General features: G+C 45.1%; 1 protein-coding gene and 1 long non-coding RNA gene across 2 annotated transcripts in view; both read right to left on the bottom strand.

Annotated features, from left to right (window-relative positions):
• LOC309531109 overlaps nucleotides 1–24,037 on the bottom strand; it is a 157,119-nt gene that overhangs the window by 38,585 nt on the left and 94,497 nt on the right. The gene's annotated exons all lie outside the window — the stretch shown is intronic.
• SOCS4 (suppressor of cytokine signaling 4) lies at nucleotides 6,582–23,997 on the bottom strand. Its single transcript, XM_082218680.1, has 2 exons — nucleotides 23,583–23,997; nucleotides 6,582–8,453 (listed from the first exon to the last, which is right to left on the bottom strand). Exon 2 carries the CDS (start codon nucleotides 8,341–8,343, stop codon nucleotides 7,033–7,035), a length of 1,311 nt encoding a protein of 436 aa, XP_082074806.1. The 5' UTR covers nucleotides 8,344–8,453; nucleotides 23,583–23,997; the 3' UTR covers nucleotides 6,582–7,032.

Below are 24,037 nucleotides of genomic sequence, written 5' to 3'. Positions count from 1 at the left end.
TAAAAATAATAATAATAATAATAATAATAATAATTATTATTATTATTATTATTATTATTATTATTATTATTATTATTATTATTATCTGCCCTACTATAAAAAGCTGGAGAACCGGAGTCTACTTTGGAGGCTTAAGTGGATCGCTAGACCTCTTCTTCTGCAAGGGTTAATACTTGTAGGATTACACCACCAACCCAAACAGGGTACAGTGGTACCTCTGGATGTGAATGGGATCCGTTCCGGAGCCCTGTTCGCATCCTGAAGCGAACGCAACCCGCGTCTGCGCGTCCGTGGGTCACAATTTGCCGCTTCTGCGCGTGATGTCATTTTGAGCGTCTGCGCATGCGCGAGCAGCGAAACCCGGAAGTAACACCTTCCGTTACTTCCAGGTCGCCGTGGAGCGTAACCTGAAAATGCTCAACCTGAAGCACATTCAACCCGAGGTATGACTGTACTCTGCTGGGAACTAAGGGAACCACAGTGGCAGATTCAAAACCCACGCAACTCACCACAGATACATAAACGCACACAGTGATTCGATTCAATAAATCAGCCTCCCCCAACCTGTTTGGGACTACCCTTCTCATTGCCCCTGGCCTTTGGCCATGCACCTGGGGCTGATGGATCTTGTATCCTAAACATCTGGAGGGCAGCAGGTGGGGGAGGTTGCCAGATGTTTTGGACGACACCTACCATCCCTGACCACTGTGCTGCATACAACAATAAAAGTCGTCATTGTTATAACTTCACTTTCTCCCATTCCCAGCTACTTTTGGGCACTATTTTCCTACTGGATGCTTTTATTGTGATAGGCTTCGTGTAGCCTGTCTTTCCTGGTTGATGACACTTCCCGTATTTTTCGCTCTATAAGACGCACCAGATCATAAGACGCACCTCATTTTTGGAGGAGGAAAACAAGACAAAAAATATTCTTAATCTCAGAAGCCAGAACAAGACAGATCGCAACACAGCGAAAGCAGCGATCCCTCTTGCTGTTCTGGCTTCTGGGATAGCTGCGCAGCCTGCGTTCGCTCCATAAGACGCACACACATTTCCCCTTACTTTTTAGGAGGGAAAAAATGAGTCTTATAGAGCAAAAAATACGGTAATTTAACTGTAAAGTCTCTTCTTTACAGGAGAGTGCAGTTTTTATAAGATAACCCCACCAACTCACCCTGATTCCTGGCTTGCCATTTGGTTGGCTAATGCGGAATCTCTCTTCCCTTGAGGGCCCTAAATGTCGCATGCTGCAACCAAAAAGAGCTGCGGTCACTAGCAGGGCGGACGGAGTGGACAGTCCCTATTTTTGCTCACGCAGTGGCCAATGAGATGAGCTGTTTTGCCGGCCGAGATAGTAAAGTTCGGCGGAGAAAAAGGGCTTCTGTTGTGGAAACAAGACACCACAGGAAGGAATGCTACATCTAAGAAGAAAACATAAATATTGCAGCAAGTTGTAAGATTATCCCTTGACCTTCTGCTTTTAACTAAACGATCCTGCTTTTCTCTGGCTCAGAACGACGGTGGCTTCCATGCTAGCCATTTCCCCCAGCTAGGGTCATTTTTCATTCATGTTAGTACAGAGGATGTTGCTGCTGTTGCAGCATTGCAAGCCAAGTGTTTTCTGGGCTTTGTCCTCCCGAGACTTTCTCAGGAGCTAGCTATTCAGCCGTTTTTCTGAATGGAATCGCAGTGCCGGCCAGCCCCAGTGTAGACTAAAAATGCTGCGGATATGCCCAGCAGAAGGCTTGAAAATGAACCCAGAAACTCCTTCAGTGGGTGTTGCGACTTCAGCCTTCGCTTTGACTAGATGTGCTTTCATTAATGTCATTTGTTATCATGACCTCGTTCATTGGCCAAGAAACACGGAAAGGCAAGAGCAGGCTAGTTTCTGACAAAACCAATGAACGGAATCTGTGCATTTCCCCTCTTGTGTCAGGCTGTGCACGGACTAGGCTTCTTTTCTGAGAAAAATGAAAATGGGAATTAGGGCTTCTCTGGGGAAATCTGCAGACGTACAGCAGAGACTGTCGGCTCTCTTGCCAGCTGGTTCCCTCAACATGAAAGGTGCGTTCTCAAGCTTGCTCATGCGTCAGGGTATACTTAAAGCACATTCCTGCAGAGACTCATAAAAGAAGGTGAAAGGAAGCTCTGTGGCTCTCTCTGGTCACAGCGAGAGCGAAAGAGACAGTGAGAGAGAGACATAGAGAAGGCAGGTGGGAATAACATTCCTTTGTTCTGGCTCCGACAAAAGGTTTTCTATATTCCCCTTCCTCAACACACAGTAACAAGCGATGAACATTAGTAAGTGCAGCTGCCATGTTCCAGAAACCAAAACCCTGTGTACCATTATTTCCCGCACACACACACCCCGCCAGACGTGCAGGTTCTATCTTTGCACACGTGCAATGTGATTTTCCTAAAACATTTTTTAAAAAATAAGTTGCTTTCATTGTAGTTTAAAATATAAAAAAGTATTATCTTGGGAAGCCCCAGAACAGATTTAGGGGGTACGCAGGGAGAGAAGAGGGAGAGGAATTTCTGTTGCACAGTCAAATGTTCTTGTGCTAGTGGCAGCACCTACCTGGATATCACCCGCTGCAAACATGTTTTCCATGTCCATGGGTAGGCAAACTAAGACCCAGGGGCTGGATCTGGCCCAGTCACCTTCTAAATCCAGCCCATGGATGGTCCGGGAATCAGCGTGTTTTTACATGAGTAGAATGTGTCCTTTTATTTAAAATGCATCTCTGGGTTATTTGTGGGGCCTGCCTGGTGTTTTTACATGAGTAGAATGTGTGCTTTTACAGTGGTGCCCCGCAAGACGAATGCCTCGCAAGACTTAAAACCCGCTAGACGAAAGGGTTTTCCGTTTTGGAGGTGCTTCGCAAAACGAATTGTGATGGCCTGGGATTCCGAGTCTGAGAGCGATCCGGAGGAATCCCAGCCGGCACAGGAATCCCCGCCTCCAGGGCCGGCTGAACTGGGGCAAGGCCTAGATGCTGAGGAAACTCAAGAGCAGGCACCAGGGGAAACCATTCTGGCCCCAGAGGTGCTGGATGACTCAGTGGCCACAGGTGAGCCTCCTCCAGGGCCCAGGAACCCTTCGGCCTCTCCTGATCTGCAGAGGCTTAGGGCAGACAGGCGAAGGGAACTGGTTGCCCCCAGGAGGAGTGCTCGCCTTAAGGCCAGAGGAGGCGGGGCTCCTGGGGGTCGGGACCGCCCCTGACCTTAGTAGAGGATAAAAGCCCAGTCAGGCCGGCCCCAGGTTGCGGGAGCAACGTCGTTGTTGGCTTCGGACCTTCCTGTGTTCTTGATCTCTGCTCGGCCTCCTGTTCCTGACTATCCAGTACTCCTGTTCCCTGCTCGGCCTCCTGTTCCCGTCCATCCGGTGTTCCTGCTACCTGCTCGGCCTCCTGTTCCAGCGTTCCTGTTCCCCGCCCGGCTCTCTGCATCGGACCTCGCCCCTCTTCGTATGGACTCTGCTACACTCACGGTACCTTACCCCCGGGACCAGCACACGAATTTCCTATGGGCTTGCTTCGCAAGATGAAAATGTCTTGCGAGTTCCTGCGGGGGTTTTTTCCTCCCCCCCTTTTCCCAAGCCGCTAAGCCGCTTATCAGCTGATCCTAAGCCGCTAAGCCGCTTATCAGCTGATCCGCTAAGCCGCTTATCAGCTGATCCGCTAAGCCGCTTATCAGCTGATCCGCTAAGCCGCTTATCAGCTGATCCGCTAAGCCGCTTATCAGCTGATCCGCTAAGCCGCTTATCAGCTGATCCGCTAAGCCGCTTAACAGCTGATCCGCTAAGCCGCTTATCAGCTGATCCGCTAAGCCCGCTAAGTTGCTAATAGCGCTAATCCGCTAATGGGCTTGCTTTGCAAGACAAAAAAACCGCAAGACGAAGAGACTCGCGGAACGGATTATTTTCGCCTTGCGAGGCACTACTGTATTTAAAATGCATCTCTGGGTTATTTGTGGGGCATAGGAATTCATTCTCCCCCCCCCAAATATAATCCGGCCCCCCACAAGGTCTGAGGGACAGTGGACTTGCCCTCTGCTGAAAAAGTTTGCTGACCCCTGCACATAGTCTGAGACGTGGTCCTTACATTGCCTCTAGGAAAACACTAGCTTTATTGGATTCCAATTGGATTCCACACTTAAAAGCCTTGTGAAACAGCGTGTTTCTCCTTTTGTACTGCAATGAAATGGGGTGGGGTGGGAGTTAGCCCTCCCCTATCAGAAGGTCGGTGGTTCAAATCCGCGCGACGGGGTGAGCTCCCGTTGCTCGGTCCCTGCTCCTGCCAACCTAGCAGTTCGAAAGCACGTCAAAGTGCAAGTAGATAAATAGGTACCGCTCTGGCGGGAAGGTAAATGGCGTTTCCGTGCGCTGCTCTGGTTCGCCAGAAGCGGCTTAGTCATGCTGGCCACATGACCCGGAAGCTGTACGCCGGCTCCCTCGGCCAGTAAAGCGAGATGAGCGCCGCAACTCCAGAGTTGGTCACGACTGGACCTAATGGTCAGGGGTCCCTTTACCCTTTACCTTTACTCACAGTGCTACAAGGGAGAAGCAAATGTAAATACAAAGCAATTAGGAGACGAGGAATAGTATCAGAATGCAGATGAAATAAAAGCTAAAAGGAGCAACTACAGGGACAGATATAGGTCGTCTTGAGAACTTTTAAAAGTGAAAATTGGGATTCCTTCTTTTTAAATGAAACAAGATTAATTCAAAAATATTAATCCCGTGGGGGGGAAGGTACATTCAGGGTGGGAGGAAGAAGAGAAAGCTACACCACTGCCTGGGGTTTGATTTTTTTTTTTTAAAGACCCTTCCCATTGATATTATTAAAGCTGAAAACTAGGTATTTTTATGACTGAAATAGAAGGAACTAATCGACAGGGAAGCAATGCTAAAAAGTGTGCCTCGAGAATAGGTAATTCACCAAGACCTATTCATAAATTTCTAAGTGAGTGTCTGGCGCTTGCTGTACGAGGACCCAATGCCCTCTTGACTCTCCAGGGAGACCTCTGGAGTTTGAAAGCTATTTTAAAATAGCAAGTGAGGAAAAAACCTAATAATCTACTTCTTAGTCCTGAGGGGACACAGTGCTGTCCTTGAGATGGGAGGACAAAGCGCGTATCTAGTTCAATTTATACTTTGAGAGATGCATGCCTGAAAGAGGATGTGTTTTCCTATAAACTTCGGTCTTCAGGCTACCTGCTTGTCTCTGCTCACAGAGAACCCCCAATGTCTGCAGTGAAAATACTCTCCTGTATTAACTATGCAACGGGCCTGAAGAATGCAGATATAATACATCTGTCCAACCAGGTACTGTCCACGCTTTTGGAGAAAGGTTACTGTAGTTTTAACCATGTAAAACTACAGTGGTTACAGCTGGGCAGTTTTGGGGGTGGGAAAATGACAAGAGAGCGCTAATCTAAGCAAGACTAGGGCTGCCATACGCCCTGGTTTCCCCAGACATACCCGTGAATTGCGTTTGGGTGAAATTTTCAAAAATGTCCAGGGAAACCCAGAAGTATGGCAACGCATGTTGGAAGTGTTGACTTTTTAGGCAAATGTCCTTAAAAATAGGTCAAAAACCAAGAAAAAAGCTCAACGACTGTGCCAAAAAAAGCTCAGCAACTTTTGTGTCCAGATTTTCACTTTTTGAAAGATGGCAACGCTATGCAAGACTGAGTTGTGTGTGTGAGAGAGAGGCAGGAGGTCCACATCTCTCTTTCTTAGAACTGAAGAGTTGGAAGGAACCACGAGGGTCATCTAGTCCAGCCCTCTGCAATGCCTGAATCTTTTGCCCAATGTGGGGCTCAAACCTGCAACCCTGAGGTTAAGCACCTCGTGTTCTACCTACTGAGCTATCCCAGTGTTGTCTTATTTGGGAAGAAAGGAAGGTAAAAGGAATGGATGAGCAGGGAAGAGTAAGGAGTGGATTTGGTGAACTTAGATGTGCCCCCTTCAGCACATTTTAATCATATTTGTTTTAGCACATATAGTTAATAGCTTGGTGAGGTCTGCACCCAATCGGATGCCCTGCCCATTATTTAATTCCTTGTAAAATATTTACTAACTTTTTACACTGGCATCGCTTAATATGGTGCATTATCGTTCTGGGTTCTTGGTAGATACAGTGGTGCCTCGCAAGACGAAATTAATTCGTTCCGCGAGTCTTTTCGTCTTGCGATGTTTTTCGTCTTGCGAAACATGGTCCGTCGCAACTGCGCCACTTCAAGCGGCTTTAAGAAAAAAGCGAACAAACTCGCAAGACGTTTTCGTCTTGCGAAGCAAGCCCATAGGGAAATTCGTCTAGCGAAGCAACGCAAAAACCGAAAAACCCTTTCGTCTAGCGAGTTTTTCGTCTTGCGAGGCATTCGTCTTGCGGGGCATCACTGTATTTCCAAACGAGGCAATCTAAGCTCAGTACATAGTTTTAAAACAAGTAAAAAATGATCAGAAGACCAAATTATGTTGTGGCCTATACCAGATTATGGTCACATGGACTCAAAAGACAGATAATATATTTTTGTTATGACCAAGATTAAGAAACCACACACAGCAGCAGCAGCATCATAAATAGACATTAATTTTACTTTTTATAGAGAGGACCATGTACTAATTTTCAAAGAAAGGTATAAAATACAAATTAGTCACTCTTGAGTAGACATTGCATACAGTGTTTCAAACATGCCTGTACTGCATATAAATCACAGTATATAAAAGGCAAGTCAAAATTCATTTTGACTTAGCTTCAATCTAAAAGGTTAGGCTTGCGTGAAAACTTAAAAAAATCTACTTGAAATTCCATAAAACCCTATAGAATATTATTACCAATAAAAGCACAGATTTTGTGTCTTCACCCCAAAAAAATCTGCCTGTTGGAGCTGCAGAATAAAAATCTATTTGGACTATAAGGCTCAGGCAGAGTTCAGTCGAGACTATAAATAATTTTTTTCAGGGGGAAACAATTATTTAGAGGGAAAAGGACAGAGACTCCCAAAGGTCTCTCTGAAAGTCTTCTAGAGTTGCTGGTCTGGTACATCAATCCTGAGGACTCTAACTTTGGACTTATAGTGATATTCTTTCAGATACAACTTCACAGAGGGCGGAACGGGAAGGGCGTCTATGCCATCGTAAGTTGTGTTGTTGCAAATAACTGTCCTGCATATATGCTGGAGGGAAAAGGGGAAAGTCCTGTTTAAGGGAGTCGAGAGAAGCGGCTCAAAGAACATGCAAGAGCTTGGGTCTTTGTAATGTTCCAGGAGTCCAGTGATGTCGGGAGAATGGAAGACGCATGGGTCGTGGGCATCGAAGCTGAAGTTGTGATTCCACTGCTCGATCCTGGCATGAAGGGACCGGCTGTAACGCCTAAAACTGACCGAGAACAAGTAATCTTCCTGGGCAGAGTCTCGCAGCAAAAAAGTCCCTTCTGGCTTCCCATCTAAAAGTGCTTCCGCAGCGTATTTATCCATCACTCCCCAGTAGCAGGGATTATTATTGATCTGAAGGAGGTCAGGGACAAGACAATGAACATAATCTATCTGGGTGTGATATTTAGGAGGGGTTTCCAGCTGCAGCAACTCGTCATCCGTTTCCCACCGTGGCTTGTTTCTCTTCCTGGAGCTAGTGCAGAGTGTCACCACCTCATCGTCAGAGTCCATGTCACTTTCCTCCCTGCTGTTCCTTAGCTGCTTGCCTGCAGCAGGGTCACCTTGAGGGTCGCACCTGCAGGCTGCAACGTCAGGAATGATGCATGCCTGCAAAACCACTGACTCTCCTCCTTCGGCACTCTCAACGCCCCTGAGTTCCCCGTTCCTCCCTTCACCTTGTGACGACTCCATACTTAACCAACTTTCGGACGCCTGTCTTACGGGGGCAGTGTGCCGTTTGATTAAATGCCACCGGAAGGCCAGTTCGGATCGTGGCGGGAAAGGACACTTGTCCAGCATGAGCTCGCTGATATGGATCTTTCTCTTTGATGGAAGCACCGAAGAATGTCGACTGCTGCAGTTCTTTATGGGAAAGCACTGACCCACAGCATCCTGCAGTTTCTGCTTAAGGGAGCGGCCGAGGAGTCTGTGGCCGCAGGAACGTTCCAAGTCCAGCTCAGTAGAGGAACAGCTGTGTTTCCTCTCCTGGTTCCTTAAACTAAACATGGATTTCCCTGAGGTGCTGGCTGTTTCAGCGTCAGCACTGCCTTCACTCCTTTTTGACCAGGAAAGCTTCTTTCCGCTCCATACATAGCCGTCCTTTCTGTCTGCGCTTCTACTCCGGCTGGTTTTAGGCCTCACATCTGGATTTTTAGGACTCCTTTCTTTATTTTCGGCCATTTCCCCACAAATGCAACCAGATTCACAAAAGTTCCAAGGCTACCGTTGCCAAATCCTCTGGAACCAGTTTCTAGCTCAGAAAGCTTCCATCAGGTGCTTTTCGGATGTACCTACGAAAACAAAAAAGACAGTCCTCAGCTTACGTTATGAGTAAAAAGGTAAAGGGAAAAGGGACCCCTGACCATTAGGTCTAGTCGCAGACGACTCTGGGGTTGCGGTGCTCATCTGGGGTTGCAGTGCTCATCTTGCTTTATTGGCCAAGGGAGCCGGTGTACAGCTTCCGGGTCATGTGGCCAGCATGACTAAGCTGCTTCTGGCGAACCAGAGCAGCGCATGGAAACGCCGTTTACCTTCCCGCTGGAGCGGTACCTATTTATCTACTTGCACTTTGACGTACTTTCGAACTGTTGGGTTGGCAGGAGCAGGGACCGAACAACGGGAGCTCACCCTGTCGCAGGGATTTGAACCGCCGACCTTCTGATCGGCAAGTCCTAGGCTCTGTGGTTTAGACCACAGCGCCACCTGCGTCCCTTTACGTTAGGAGTACATGTGTGATAAACCCAAGTATACACTCAGGCTACCATCACCCAGACACAAAGTGTCAGAGCCCGGCTGTTCACAGCCTTTCTGCACCCTCCCTAGGAATATCTGTTGGCTTGTCCTTTCCCAGGAAAAGCAGTAGAGCTGAAAACAAGGAGCAAGGATAGTGAACACTGCTGCATGTTCCTAGGGTTTTGAAGAGCATACTGACATAAAGGGCCCAGCCACAGTGCTCGTGTGCCCAGCAGCACAACAGAAGCTCTATTGGAAAGGAAAGGGCTACACTGGTTTCTGTGGGGTGATTAGAATTGCACTTAATCCGTTATGTTCATACTGAGACAAGCACTAAATACCGTATATTCTTCCTCTTTTGTTATCCCATACTTGCTTCAGGAGCTCAATGTGGCAGACATTGCGTGGAGGCATTCTACTGCTTTAAAAATCCTGTACGTGGTGTGGTTTGGGAATTAAGGAGTTAACTTGTTTCCAAGAATCAAGCCTTGGCTGGCAGATATCCACTTAGGAAAGCGTTACTAATTAATTGGAGGGAGAGGTTGAATCAGATAATCTATATCTGCCCCAGAATCAGGACAATCGCATTTTATTTGATATTTTGAAACGTTTGTGGGTGGAAATGCAAATCAAAGCTAAACTCCAAGTTATATCTTGCTAGCTTATTCCACTGATATTCAGATCAAGGCGATTAGATCACATGGACATCATATTCATGCAAGATCCTTTTTACCTGTGGAGCTATAAATATTAGAATTTGTGCCAGCTACACACTGGAATACCCATAGCTACTTGCTTAATGTTTGGGGTTTTTTTAATTAAAAAAAGAACAGACTACCAGAGTTCCAAATTCTTTATTATTTTAAATCTGCGTTTCTCAAACTTAGGTCCCCAGCTGCTGCTGGACTACAACTCTCATCATCCCTGATCACTGGTCCTGCTAGCTAGGGATGATGGGAGTTGTAGTCTAACAACAGCCAGGGAAACAACTACAAATAATAGAGAAACAAAGGGTCCTAAAAATGTACAACTCAAGTGCAAAAAGGCCATGGTAAATAGGTGTGACTTCCAGTGCTTCCAGACAAATGGAACTGTGGCTGATGGACCTCTGTATCACCTGAAGCACAATTCTAACTCAATTAGCTCTCAAGGACTTCCTCTGTGATCATGTTATGAGAGATAAACTGCAGAGAGGGCTTAACGTCATCGCTGGAAGTGGGCATACTTCCAGGACCACCACCACGCTGTTGGGACAAGTGCTGTACAGTGGTACCTCAGGTTACATACGCTTCAGGTTACATACGCTTCAGGGTACAGACTCCGCTAACCCAGAAATAGTGCTTCAGAACTTTGCTTCAGGATGAGAACAGAAATCGTGCTCTGGCGGCGCAGCAGCAGCAGGAGTTCCCATTAGCTAAAGTGGTGCTTTAGGTTAAGAATAGTTTCAGGTTAAGTATGAACCTCCGGAATGAATTAAGTACTTAACCTGAGGTACCACTGTACAGTAAACCGTGCAACTTACACGGGCCAAAATCACATAAAGTCAAAACACATTTGGGAATGTAAAAAGGTGGAAAGCTTCTGGGAGATGATATATAATGAGCTGAAAAAATGTTGAGATATACATTTATAAAGAAGCCAGAAGCATTTCTATTGGGAATGGTGGGAAGTGATATAAATAGAAAAGAATGTAAGCTTTTTTTATATGCAGTAACAGCAGCTAGAATATTAATGGCCCAAAAATGGAAGCAAGAAAAGTTGCCGACGATTGAAGAATGGAGGATGACGTTAATGGACTATGCAGAATTAGACAAACTAACAGGAAGGATCCAAAACTGATGTGACCAGAAATTTACCGAAGCCTGGAGTAAATTTACGAGTTATATGAAAAGTATTTGTGATGATCAGACGATGTTTGTAGGTTTGCAAGAAGTTCTGTGAGGAATATTATGGGAAGTATTGTAAAAATGAAGAAGGGGTGAGGATGGGATAAGAAAGGTAAAGACAATACAAAATTAAGTAATGCATAAGAAGGGTTTAAGACGGAAGATCATCCGAGGTGCTGATGGAAGCCCAACAAGATTGTATTTGTAATAATTTGTGTGGTATGTTTTATAATTTGTATGTTAAAATCGATAAAAATGTATTTATTTATTTTTAAAGTCAAAACACATTGGGTTCAATGGCGGGTGGGGTTGCCAAACGCTTTCCCCCCCAGATGTCCGCCCCCTTCATGGTGGCTGGTGGTGATGGGAATTGTGGTCAAAAACATCTGGAGGGCAGCAGGTAACTGAGAGCTGTTGGAGAGGATTTTGCTTCGCCTGTCCTTTTTAGACAAATGCTATATATATTCATGCCAGTGAGTCATTCAAGAGCAAAACCCCCAGAAGAAGGCAAAGTAGGCCAAGAAATATTACATGCTCAAAAGATTCACGTTATGCTTGTTCAATATTAGTTCACATAAGTGTGATGTTAAGAGATGTTATTCTATACTGACACTTTCAGGTCACACTCAAGACAGAAATTAATTAAAAATACATAAGTTACATACTGGGAATCTCTTGGTACTCTTGTCACTTGCTTTTCAAGATGAAGGGTTTTCTCTTTTTCTTTTTAAAGGACACCCCCGAGGCACTTGAAGTATCTAGGGCTTTACATATTGAAGAGGATTATATAAAATCCAGTTCCTTTCATGAAAGCAATTTTGAAAGACCATGATGGATGGCTTGTTTTTTTAAGGGATTGCAAGAGGGGGGGAAATGACACTACCAAAATTAAGCCGCCTTCAAGATTCAACTCATGCACAACACATGCCTTTGTTTGCCTCCCCTACAGTTTAATGTTTATCTAAACACATTGCTGGCCCCAGGGAATAAGAAACATGCAAAATGGAACATAATACATTTATAATGTGGAGCAAGGGTACTTGAACCTCTGAGGCATTTTAAAATGAGTATTTTAATATTATTTATTATTAAGCCACATACAAGCTACCTTTAAGGCAAATATTTTAACTCAATGTGGTTTACACACAAATAAAAAAAAGTACTGTATCAAAACTACAATATGTTTTAACCTCTCTTAAAAGATGGTAGCACTATGCTTAGGGGAGTGGGTGGCTGTGATGGTGTGAGCTCACGTTTGCTCTGTCCCAGCTTCTGCCAACCTAGCAGTTCGAAAGCACACCAGTGCTAGTAAATAAATGGGTACCGCTGTGGTGGGAAGATAAACAGTGTTTCTGTGAACTCTGGCACTCATCACAGCGGTCCCGTTGTGCCAGAAGCAGTTTAGTCCTGCTGGCCACATGACCCGGAAAGCTGTCTGTGGACAAACGCCGGCTCCCTCGGCCTGAAAAGCGAGATGAGCACCGCAACTCCATAGTTGCCTTTGACTGGACTTAACTATCCAGGGGTCCTTTACCTTCTACCTTTTTACAATGCTTAGATTCCCTAGAGGGCCTACAATTGAAAAGGCCACAGCCCTGTGCTAGAGGACAGCTTCTTCCACAGGTCTCAAGTGGAAAACAGGCTCTGAGGGGTTTTAAGGGTCAAAACCAGGACTTTGCGTGAGGTCTGGAAACCAACAAGAAGCCAGTGTAGTTTAGAACAGGTGCAGTGTCACACAATTTTGGTGACTGGCCTTCACAAAAAGCCAGGCCCCTGCATTGCACACCAACTAATGTTTCCAAATACTTTTGGTGGGTGGGGGCTACTCTGCACCTCTCAGAGTGCATCAGAGAGTCTAGCCTGGAAGTTACTGAAGAAGAATGGATGAGAGATACAGTGAAACCGCCGTCCAAATGACCAGTTGATGGAACCTGCGCTTAGCCACCGCTCTGTTTCAGCTCTGCTTCTAATGGCAGACCAGGAGTGGGGAACCTTTGGCCCTCCAGCTGTTGCTGAACTACAGTTCACACCAGCACTAACAAACCTGGCCAGTGGCCAGAGATGATGGGAGTTGTAGTTCAACAACATCTACGGGCCCCAAAGGATCCTCCACACCTGCAGTAGATGCTGGAGCACAGCAAGACCGTGAACCTGGGTCACCAAAAGAGAAAGACTATTATTCATAAAGTGGAAACTGACCCCTGGAGAAAAGGGACTACTAGCTGGCATTGGCAGCATTTTGTATATCCATCTAATTGTGGTCGCCACAAGCTTGTTTGCAGCTGGAGCTGCTGCCTTCGGGTCTGTTCTAAAGGAAAAATGGAGTCAGGCATCATCCGCACACCAAATTATTTCACTTGGTGATTTTATACAAATATTATACAGACAGGAAGAGGGGCTATGAAACTTTACAGAACAGCTCACAAGTGTCCACAAAGGAGTAAACCCTCAACTGCCTGGAGAGCATTAGAACTAGCATAAAGCTGCCCTGCTTATTCCTATTGACTCCAGCAGGAGGTCCAAAAGAAGTCACAATTAACATAATGTGTTCTACACCAAGCTTCTTCTGAAATGTCTTCAGAAATTTCAAGTGATTTCTATGCATTGTTTACTCAAAAGTTGTTCTCTCCTATTTCAAGTGTTGCCAAAGGTCTAGTTTTGCTAATAAAGGTAAAGGTACCCCTGCCCGTACGGGCCAGTCGTGTCTGACTCTAGGGTTGTGTGCCCATCTCACTTTAAGAGGCCGGGGGCCAGCGCTGTCCAGAGACACTTCCGGGTCACGTGGCCAGCGTGACAAAGCTGCATCTGGCGAGCCAGCGCAGCACACGGAAATGCCGTTTACCTTCCCGCCAGTAAGCGGTCCCTATTTATCTACTTGCACCCGGGGGTGCTTTCGAACTGCTAGGTTGGCAGGCGCTGGGACCGAGCAACGGGAGCGCACCCCGCTGTGGGGATTCGAACCGCCGACCTTTCAATCGGCAAGTCCTAGGCACTGAGACTTTTACCCACAGCGCCACCCGCATCCCTAGTTTTGCTAATACATAGCCACAAATTTACATGGCCTGGGAACAAGGTACTTTAAGGGCTTTCTTCTCCTGGACAAATGAGATAGTGACTGGAGGCCTTCTTCAGGCAACCCCATAGCCTGAAGTTAAGCAGCTGGCCCCCAGAAATGGAAATGCCACCATTGGAGATAGAATGCTTTGATTATAGAATTCCCTCTAGATCAGTGTTTCCCAAACTTTTTTGGGCAACGGCACACCTGTTTACTGAAAAAAAATCTCGCGGCACACCACCATTAAAGCCCCGCCCCGTGACGTCAGCGCGCAGCGTCACGCCGGGAGGGACGCACGAAAGTGAAAGTTTTTTCCCTCCCCCTTGCCGGGGAACCTCCAAGCTTTGGGGGTGGGAGGAGGCAGCAGAGCGAGGGACTGAGGGACGGCGGCAACTGAGGCGGCGGCGGCTGTTGTGGTGGTGGCGGGTGGAGGAGGGGGCGGCGGCGGGGCTTGAGGAGCCGTCGCCGGGAGTTGCTGCTGCTGTTGTTGCTGCTGCTGCCTGGACATGCCGGCCTCCTCCTCCTCTGCTGTCTCGCGCTCCTCCCTTTTGCACGCGCTGCCCCGCCGCTCGGCACCACCACCGCGGAGCCGCCCCCGGCTCGACGCGGATCCTCGCCGCCGCCGCCTCTCACTGCCCGACTCGCCCGCCTCCCTCCCACGGCACACCAGCCAATGTCTCACGGCACAGTAGTGTGCCGCGGAACACCGGTTGGGAAACACTGCTCTAGATGCATGTTCACTTGGAGCTGTCCTTATTATCTTTTAGGCATCAGGCAAAGCCTGTCTTTGTTTATGTGAGCCTTTGGTGACCGGTAACACTGTTCTAATGGTGACCAGTGGGTTTTTTCTGCTAGCTTGAGTGCTTTTGTTTGTTAACTCTTTGAGGTTGTGTCTTTGAGAATTTGATCTCTTGGTTTTAAACTGCTTGAATCTGCTGTTAATTATAATACAGTATTTTATGTTATGATGCTTATGGTTATTTCAAGACTTGAATGCCATTTTTGGAAGAAAATCAGGGCACTTAAAAAACAACAACCCGTTAATCTTTTCCTTTATGTCATATCAAAAGCCACTGAGAGGTCAAGGGTAGAAAAACCTCAACAGAGAAATGTTTTCCTTGTTGATCTCTGATGATAGACTAACCAGGCATCCCCAACCTGCGGCCCTCCAGATGTTTTGGCCTACAACTCCCATGATCCCTAGCTAACAGGACCAGTGGTCAGGGATGATGGGAATTGTAGTCCAAAACATCTGGAGGGCTGAAGGTTGGGGATGCCTGGACTAAGCAATCCTATGTAGGCTTACTCTGAGGTAAGTCCCACTCTGCTCAGTGGGGCTTACTCCCTAGTGTTCACATTGCAGCCCGTGACACAAATCTGGTGCCTCATCTGTAAATGGTATGAATAACAGTGTCCCTTCCACTGCTGATAAAGATTTATTTAAACAAACACAATGTTTATCACCTTGCGCGGTTGGGATATGTTGGACTATAAATCAAAAGCAATAAACCCTCTTTCTTAACAATAAACATTCTTCTGCAGAGAAATATTATCTTACACATGCCATAACCTTTGGAGAAATCTAAGCGCGCGCACACACACACACACATTCTTCTCCATGTTTATAACTCAAAGCATATTTCCCCATCCCAGCTGAAGATAAAGAGGAAGGAGCTCATCTGTACGCACAGAAACTGGGCTTTCCACCGGACCTTTGGAGCAACCATTTTACATCTTGCTTACATTTCTATTTCTCCCAGCTCAGCTCTCCACCTCTTCTTATGAAATGGACTGAGATGACTGAAAAAAGCAGCTCTCGGGTCTTCTCTCCATTTAATTAATCTGTTCCCTTCATTATATTTACCCTCACAATATTGCTACTGAGAGACACCCAATGTCTGTGTCCTATTCCCCGAGGGCAGATACCACTGATTTCTCAGACATTGTCTCCTCCTCTTCAAATGAGCAAGAGAAAGGGGCTATTTATTAAATGTTATGCTTAGCCAGCACCATTTTGAAGGCTAGAGGAACCTAATAGTACATTAACACAAAAAGCAGGTCCGAAAAAAACCAGAACAAGGTCTTATGCAAATACAAAATTCTAAATGTACAAGATCGCCAGCGTAACCTCAGTAACTTAATGTAAGGACATTCCCATTTTAACAACACAGCAAGACAACAGAAAATTCCCAATCATCCTTGGTTTAGACGAGGAACACTCAGATAAATTGGGATACATGCCAGCTGTACAGACTTGCTTAATATCCTGCTTTAACTTGTTCTACTTCCCCTAAGTCTCCATCCCAACCCCCCCACAAATCAGGCTTCAACGACATCTTCATAACCCAAGGATATCTGAACCAAATAAATGCATATAGCTTTATGTTCACTGATGCCAGCAACACAGATAAGAACAAAAGACCACGTAGATATTAAGTATATTTTCACCCAGAGGGCAACACTGATGGAACGGGCCATTTGATAAGCCACATTACGAGCATCTGCTTTGTAGGCTTTATTTTCACTAAGAAACAGAGCGGATGTGACATGGGTCTCAGCAGAAAGGATGCTCACGTCTTCCATGTACGATTTACTTGTTAGTGGGCACACACTGAAAGCCTTTTAAAAGCTTTCTGCCTTTGACAAAACACTTAAGCACGCAGCTAGTTCCCACACACAGACAATAAAATAAAGGCTTCCTTTTGGACCATATGATTCCGCCACAGGGAAGTAATCAGAGCATGAAAAACACTGCGGAGGAGTTTGATTCGTTGTTCTTTGACACAGAACTGTCTCTTTTGTTGGTTGCAATAGCAATGGACTCTTATCTCAGGGAGAGAATGGAAGCCAACCAACATTGTTCCTTTTCAGGTAGTGACATGTCCAAAGTCCGTTCTAATCTGGCCCTCATAAACAGTTCCTCTCTGTGGTTCTAAAAAAAAAAAGGTCAACAACTTTGGTCGGCCCTCATGCATGTTCACTTCATCAAATCTGGCCCTCTTTGAAAAAAGTTTGGACACCCCTGGACTAGGAGAAATTTGACTGATCTTCACAACAACAGGAAGGACAGCAGAAGATTGGAGAAGTCTGAAACCAGCTACTTTGGACCCTGCATCATGTATGGACAGATACGAGGCCCAGAATAACACTCTTCTTCTGAGACTAAGATCATATCCAGACTTGCCCTTGCACCACTGCTTTCCCCTGGGAAAATCCAATATTTACTGCTGAATCAGAACAAATGTCAAATGGGTTCTCTCCAGATTGACGTTTGCGCTGATTTATTGCCAAAGAGCAGGTTTTCCATGGGAAAGTGGAAGGGCAAGGGCAAAACCACTGAGATTCCTGCACAGTTGGACTAGATGATCCTCGGGGTCCCTTCCAACTCTACAATTCATAGAATCATAGAGTTGGAATAGACCACAAGGGCCATCGAGTCCAACCCCCTGCCAAGCAGGAAACACCATCAGAGCACTCCTGACATATGGTTGTCAAGCCTCTGCTTAAAGACCTCCAAAGAAGGAGACTCCACCACACTCCTTTGGCAGCAAATTCCACTGTCGAACAGCTCTTACTGTCAGGAAGTTCTTCCTAATGTTTAGGTGGAATCTTCTTTCTTGTACAGTGGTGCCTCGCAAGACGAAATTAATCCGTTCCGCGAGTCTCTTCGTCTTGCGGCTTTTTCGTCTTGCGAAGCACGGCTATTAGCGGCTTAGCGGCTATTAACGGCTTTAAGAAAAAGGAAACAAACTCGCAAGAACTCACAAGACGTTTCGTCTTGCGAAGAAAGCCCATAGGGAAATTCGTCTTGCAGAACGACTCAAAAAACGGAAAACTCTTTCGTCTTGCGCATTTTTCGTCTTGCGAGGCATTCGTCTTGCGAGGTACCACTGTAGTTTGGATCCATTGCTCCGTGTCCGCTTCTCTGGAGCAGCAGAAAACAACCTTTCTCCCTCCTCTATATGACATCCTTTTATATATTTGAACATGGCTATCATATCACCCCTTAACCTCCTCTTCTCCAGGCTAAACATGCCCAGCTCCCTTAGCCGTTCCTCATAAGGCATCATTTCCAGGCCTTTGACCATTTCTATGATTTTACGACCCTTGCCTAGAAAGTATGGGACATGTGGAAAACTGCCCGGACCCATGCTTTCTAGGCACTGGGCAAGTGAAGTATGGATAACCTCCAAGTGGCTGATAAAGACCAGGGAATCCATAAGCCTGCATTTCCCTAAAGAGAGAAATTCTATCTCCAGTAATAAATCCATAGGAGCAATGAATGTGTTATAACCGCATACATGCAGGCTGCAAACAAATAGTATTTGCTATCCCAGAGTAATTTAAACTGCAATCTTAGTTCCATTTGCTCAGGGTTGAATCCAACTGCTAGTTTGGTAGAAGCTAGGACACAGCAACGGTTGGCAAACCCAAGAGACTCAGTCGGGGCTCAGCAAACTCCAGAGATGCATTTTAAATAAAAGGACACATTCTACTCATGAAAAACATGCCGATTCCTGGACTGTCCGCGGGCCGGATTGAGAAGGCGATTGGGCCGGCTCCGGCTCACGGGCCTTAGTTTGCCTACCCATAGTTTAGACCACAGCGCCACTGCGTCCCTACACTTCAACAGGATTTACATTTGAGTAGACATGGTTAAGGTTGTGCTGTTGGTAAGAAACCAGGCAGATACCAAAAGCTGCAGCCCATCAGCACTCTTCTGTTCTTAAGGGCAATTCGTTCCTCCCTCCTACCACTCAAGAGATGGCTCTCTCAGCTTAACTCAAAATAGGCATCAGAATAAAACCTACTAGAGCACCATTTAGACTATAAAGCATATCAAGGACACACTTTCTATGAAAGTTACCATACGCTATAAGCAAATATGTTGTGAAAACTGCTTGCAAGTTTGTTTTGTTTTTAAAAAGATTTCTGCCCGGGAGTGATTACTGTTGTTGGCCTAGTAGTGAAATTAAAAGCTAGCTTCAGCTGCAGAAATGGCAAGAGGAAATTCTCTTTTCAGTTCAGGTATTTTGTAACCTGTGTGCCGAAGACATTTTCTCTTTAAAAACAGTATGTATAAAATATTGTTTCAAAGATTGGTTGTATTTTAATGCAGGTACTCATTGAAGCACAACTGACTACAATTGTACTTATAGTAGCCCCAATTCTGCAGATGTTAACATGCACTCAAAATGTAGTAAATATATTGGGCCTGAACTACAAAGTGCTGAGAAAACAGGCTGCCAGCTCTTCAGAAGACTTAAGAGGGGACTGTGCAGTGTTGTATTTTTTGTCATTTGGAGACTCACAGTGCAATCCTATATATGTCTGGTTAAAGCAAGCCCTATTTGAGTACTCCCAGAATGCAAGACCAGCAAAATCCAACCCATTGTTTCAGTAAAGAGGCATTAGGTACCATTATTTGTGTGCCTGGTCACATGAGTTGTGAGAACCATAGAATCTTAAGAGTTAGAAGCGACCTCGAGGGTCATCTAGTCCAATGCCCCGCAATGCAAGAATCTCAGCTAAAGCATCCATGACAGATGCTTAGAAATCTCCAAGGAAGGAGAGTCCACCACCTCCAGTGGGAGTCTGTTCAACTGCTGAACAGTTCTTACTGTCAGAAAGTTTTTTCGAATGTTTAGTCGGAATCTCCTTTCTTGCAACTTGAAGCCATGGCTTCGAGTCCTACCCTCCAGAGCAGGAGAAAACAAGCATGCTCCCTCTTCCATGCGACAGCCCTTAAGATATTTGAAGATGGCTCTCCTATCTCCTCTCTGTCTCCTCTTTTTCAGGATAAACATACCCAGCTCCTTCAAGAACTCCTCATAAGGCTTCATTTCCAGACCTCTGATCATCTTGGTCGCCCTCCTCCGCACACCCTCCTGCTTGTCAATATCCTTCTTAAAATTGTGGTGCCCAAAACTGGACACAATATTCCAGGTGTGGTCTGACCAAGGCAGAATAGAGTGGTACTATTACTTCCCTTGATCTGGACACTAGACTTCTGTTGATGCAGCCTAGAATAACATTAGCTTTTTTTGCTGCTGCATCGCACTGTGATCGTGAGATAGTGCCATGGGGTGGGGAAATTACTTCATGCAAAAACTCTGTTTTATCAGTTGCTGTTTTTGGCAAATGATTCTCAGTCATCAGCACGTGAGGTATAAGAAGTGTGAAGTGTACTAAACTGTGCTAGACCTTTGTTTTGGTGCCAGAGGCAGAAAATTCAAACTGCATCCTTCCATACGTTAATCAATATTACTTATTTATTTATGGCAATTCTCTGGGTGGTGAACTGAAGAACCTCACTTTCAGGTGTAATACATAAATACTACTAAAATTCAGCAATACAAAGTACAAATCTCTTATTTTTTTATTCCTTCCTTCCTTCCTTTCTTTTCTTTCTTGGTACAAATCCCTTATAAAACACATAATGCCAGAGAAAAATCAATAAAATTGGTATCTTAAAAGCCAAAACCTCCCTCAGAATCCTGGAAGGATAAAAATGTATTCATCTGGCACCAGAAAAAAATACACAACAGGGGTCAGGTGAGGCTCTCTGGGGAGGGCATTCCACAACCAGGGTGATATTACTGAGAAGGCCTTATCACTACTAGTTGGATCACACCTGGTGGTAGTACTCAGAGATCATGGACTCAAGGTCTGGGTATATGTGGGAGGACGCAATCCTAAAGGTAACCTGGCCCAAAACTGCCTGGAAATAAACAAGAAGTCAGAATAGCTGATAATGTACTAGCATAATATGTTTCAGTTGCCTAGTCCTGGTCAACAACCTCACTGCCCCATTTTGGACTAACAAGGTAATTGTTTTCAAAGGCAGCTACATACATAACACAATAATCTAAGGGGAGGTTATCAGAGCATGGATGACCGTACCGTGGGCAAGCTATCTCTGTCCAAGTAAGATTGTAGCCGATTTCTCACCAGAAGTCGATAAAAGGCAGGACATTTTCAGCCCCCGAGGACACCTGTGCCTCTAGTCATGACAATATTGCATGCTGAGTACAGTGGTATCTCGGGTTACAGACGCTTCAGGTTACAGACTCTGCTAACCCAGAAATAGTACCTCAGGTTAAGAACTTTGCTTCAGGATGAGAACAGAAATCGTGCAGCAGCGGTGCGGCGGCAGTGAGAGGCCCCATTAGCTAAAGTGGTGCTTCAGGTTAATAACAGTTTCAGGTTAAGAACAGACCTCCGGAACGAATTAAGTTCTTAACCCGAGGTACCACTTTACCTCCAAACTGCAAATTGGATCACTTAGGGCAGGGGTCAGCAAACTTTTGCAGCAGGGGGCCAGTCCACTGTCCCTCAGACCTTGGGGGGGCGGACTGTATTTTTTTTGGGGGGGGGGGGAATGAACGAATTCCTATGTCCCACAAATAACCCAGAGACGCATTTTAAGTAAAAGCACACATTCTACTCATGTAAAAACACGCTGATTCATGGACCATCTCTGGGCCTACCCATGATTTAAGGGGAGTGCAACCACATCCAGAATAGGTTTATTATTATTATTATTATTATTATTATTATTATTATTATTATTAATTTTGTATACTGCCCTATACCCGCAGGTGTCAGGGTGGTTCACAAGATAAAACCACAAAATACATAATAAAAATAAAAACAAAAACCACCCACTCAACTTGGCAGACAAACCATCCACCTACTGCCTCTCTACCTTATCTGGGTTAAGCCTCAGTTTATTCAATCCATTGTCATCTCCAGGCATGAAAGGGGACAGAATGCCTTGGGTTCTCCTTTGCAAGGCTCATTCAAATGAATGGAAACTGAAGAAAAAAATATTACTCTTGTGCAGCTCCCATTTAAATATCCATAATTTGTTTCTCCCCCTACACAGAAATATATTTAGCTTAATTATGGATCTGAAATTCAACCAGAATTGAGATCCTCAATAGGTATTTATCATAATTTCATTTTAAAAAAGAAGTACTGTTAACACTCCAAAAATAAAAGAGTAAAATGAAAACACCAATTCTATTTAAAATGTTTCCTTAAATACAACAAAGTGGATATTTAGTTGCTTATTTTTAAATGTCATCTCGTAAAAATTATATTCTCGCTAAGGACAGTCTAATAGTTGTACTTCTAGAAACAGAAGAAGCCACCTATTTGTGTACAAAGTATATTGCCGTATCTTGAAACATCTAGTGAGGCAGAGGGCCTTCTTGGTAGTCGCACCCTCCCGTCAGATGTCAAGGAAATAAACAACTATCTGACTTTTAGAAGACATCTGAAGGCAGTACTGTTCGGGGAAGTTTTTAATGTTTGATATGGTATTGTGTTTTAATCTGTTGTAACCCAGTCAGATGGGTAGCATATAGATTAAGAATAGTAACAATAATAATAGTACACGCACACGTGTCAATATGAGACCAGAAATATTCACGCATGTATTGTAAGCAGGGACAAACAAACAATCCAGAGCTATTTCATGTATTTTGTCAGCCTAGATCTCAATAGCTACCAAGCCACCATTAAAAGGCAAGAACAAGCATTTTAGTTCCTTGTGGTTTCTCCATAAGACACACACAGCTAGTGTTGCTGCTACAGTATTATAATCATCATTATCTATTATTATAATTATCATTATAATAAAGGACACATCTTAAGACCTAGGTTTGGCTTTGAACGAATCGCTTCCGGAATATTTCCAGAATACAAGGTGGCAGTGAATCAGACCTGAATTTCAGTCATTCTTAAGTGGCATTTCCATGCATGTTTCAAGACATGAGATGTAAAATGTGTGCCATGTATGAAGAAGAGCTAGAAGCAGCTACACTTGGAAATGTCATCTGAAAGAGAAGAAAGCCTCGCTTTTTAACTTTTGAAAAGTGTGGTGGGCATATCAACGTTTTTAAAAATAAGTGCAGTGCTTGGTTTTGAGATGGGAATACTCAAGAATAAAGGGAAATCCTTTGAAATAAGGACAGCATGTCAGCCGAGTATCACTTTATGCCGTGGGTGGATATAAGATACTGAAGTGACCCGTAACACAGTCAAATGCTTGGTTACTCACTAGTAGATGCCGTCCAGAAAAACCTTCAGCAATGCAGTCAAGGATCCTAAATATTTATTTGCCCATCCATTTTTTAATACACATCCCTAGAGCGGGTTAAAACTGGGAACGTCTTGAATCAAAATTTATTACCGAGCACCAATTCCAACCTTAAAGGCACAGACTCATTTAAAAGTTTTGCCTTCAGCTGTTTTCTAAAAAAGAAGCTACATTTCTGCGACAGCAGTTATGAAACCATCGGCGAGCCAGATTTTGTCAGAATACAGCCTAATTCTCTTCCCACCAGAAAGATACCCAGCCAATGCAAATAATAGACCCCCAACCCCAGTTCCAATAACCCCCCAGATACACTTTCCCCATAATGTTAAGCAGTGCTTTTTTTCATTTTAAAAAATGTTTAGGGGTACTCTCATTTTCCTACTCATATAGAAATACTGCTCCTCGATGAGGCCAAACTTAGAGTCACAAAATGTTTAGGGGTATGCGCACCCCTGCGTCCCCCCCAGAAAAAAGCACTGATGTTAAGGAAGAATATTACGACTCATTAAATTTCCCAGAATGTTAAGAAACATGCTTTGAAGATGGCAATCGGAAAGCCTTTAGCAGTTAATAATAATGATAAAAAAGCAATTTCCATAATGAAGGGGATGGTGCCCCCACCCCCATTGAGCATGCTTACCTGCTGCTTACCAGAAGAGACATGTTGGTGGTGGGGGGGGTGGAGGTCTGGCACCCAAAAGAAGGGGTCCAAGAGGGGCTTCACCCCAGCAAGGACAGGCACATCCGCTCCCCATCAGACACAAAGCCAGACTGGATTAACTGCACAGCTGGAACTGGGGGGGGGGAGGTGGGCTGGGCTGAGGAAGCAGGAGATGGGGAGGGAGGAAGGAAAGAAAGTGGGGGGGGGCAAGGAAGGAGAGTTTAAAAGGAAAGAGGAGGAAGGAAAAGGGAATGGGGAAGGTTGAGAGAGGAAAAGCATCGGGAAAGGGGGAAGGATGGAGGCAGCAGAAAAGGGAAGGTGGGCAGAACTGAGCGCAGGGGAATTTTAATTCCTGTATTTTTCCATGTATAAGACGCCCCCCCCCATGCATAAGACGACCCCTTTTATGGAGCCCCAAATTAAGAAATGATGAA

The sequence above is a fragment of the Podarcis vaucheri genome (genome assembly GCF_965113315.1).
Source record: "Podarcis vaucheri genome assembly, chromosome: 1".
NCBI lineage: Eukaryota > Metazoa > Chordata > Lepidosauria > Squamata > Lacertidae > Podarcis > Podarcis vaucheri.
This window is presented reverse-complemented; position numbering and strand designations above follow the sequence as displayed.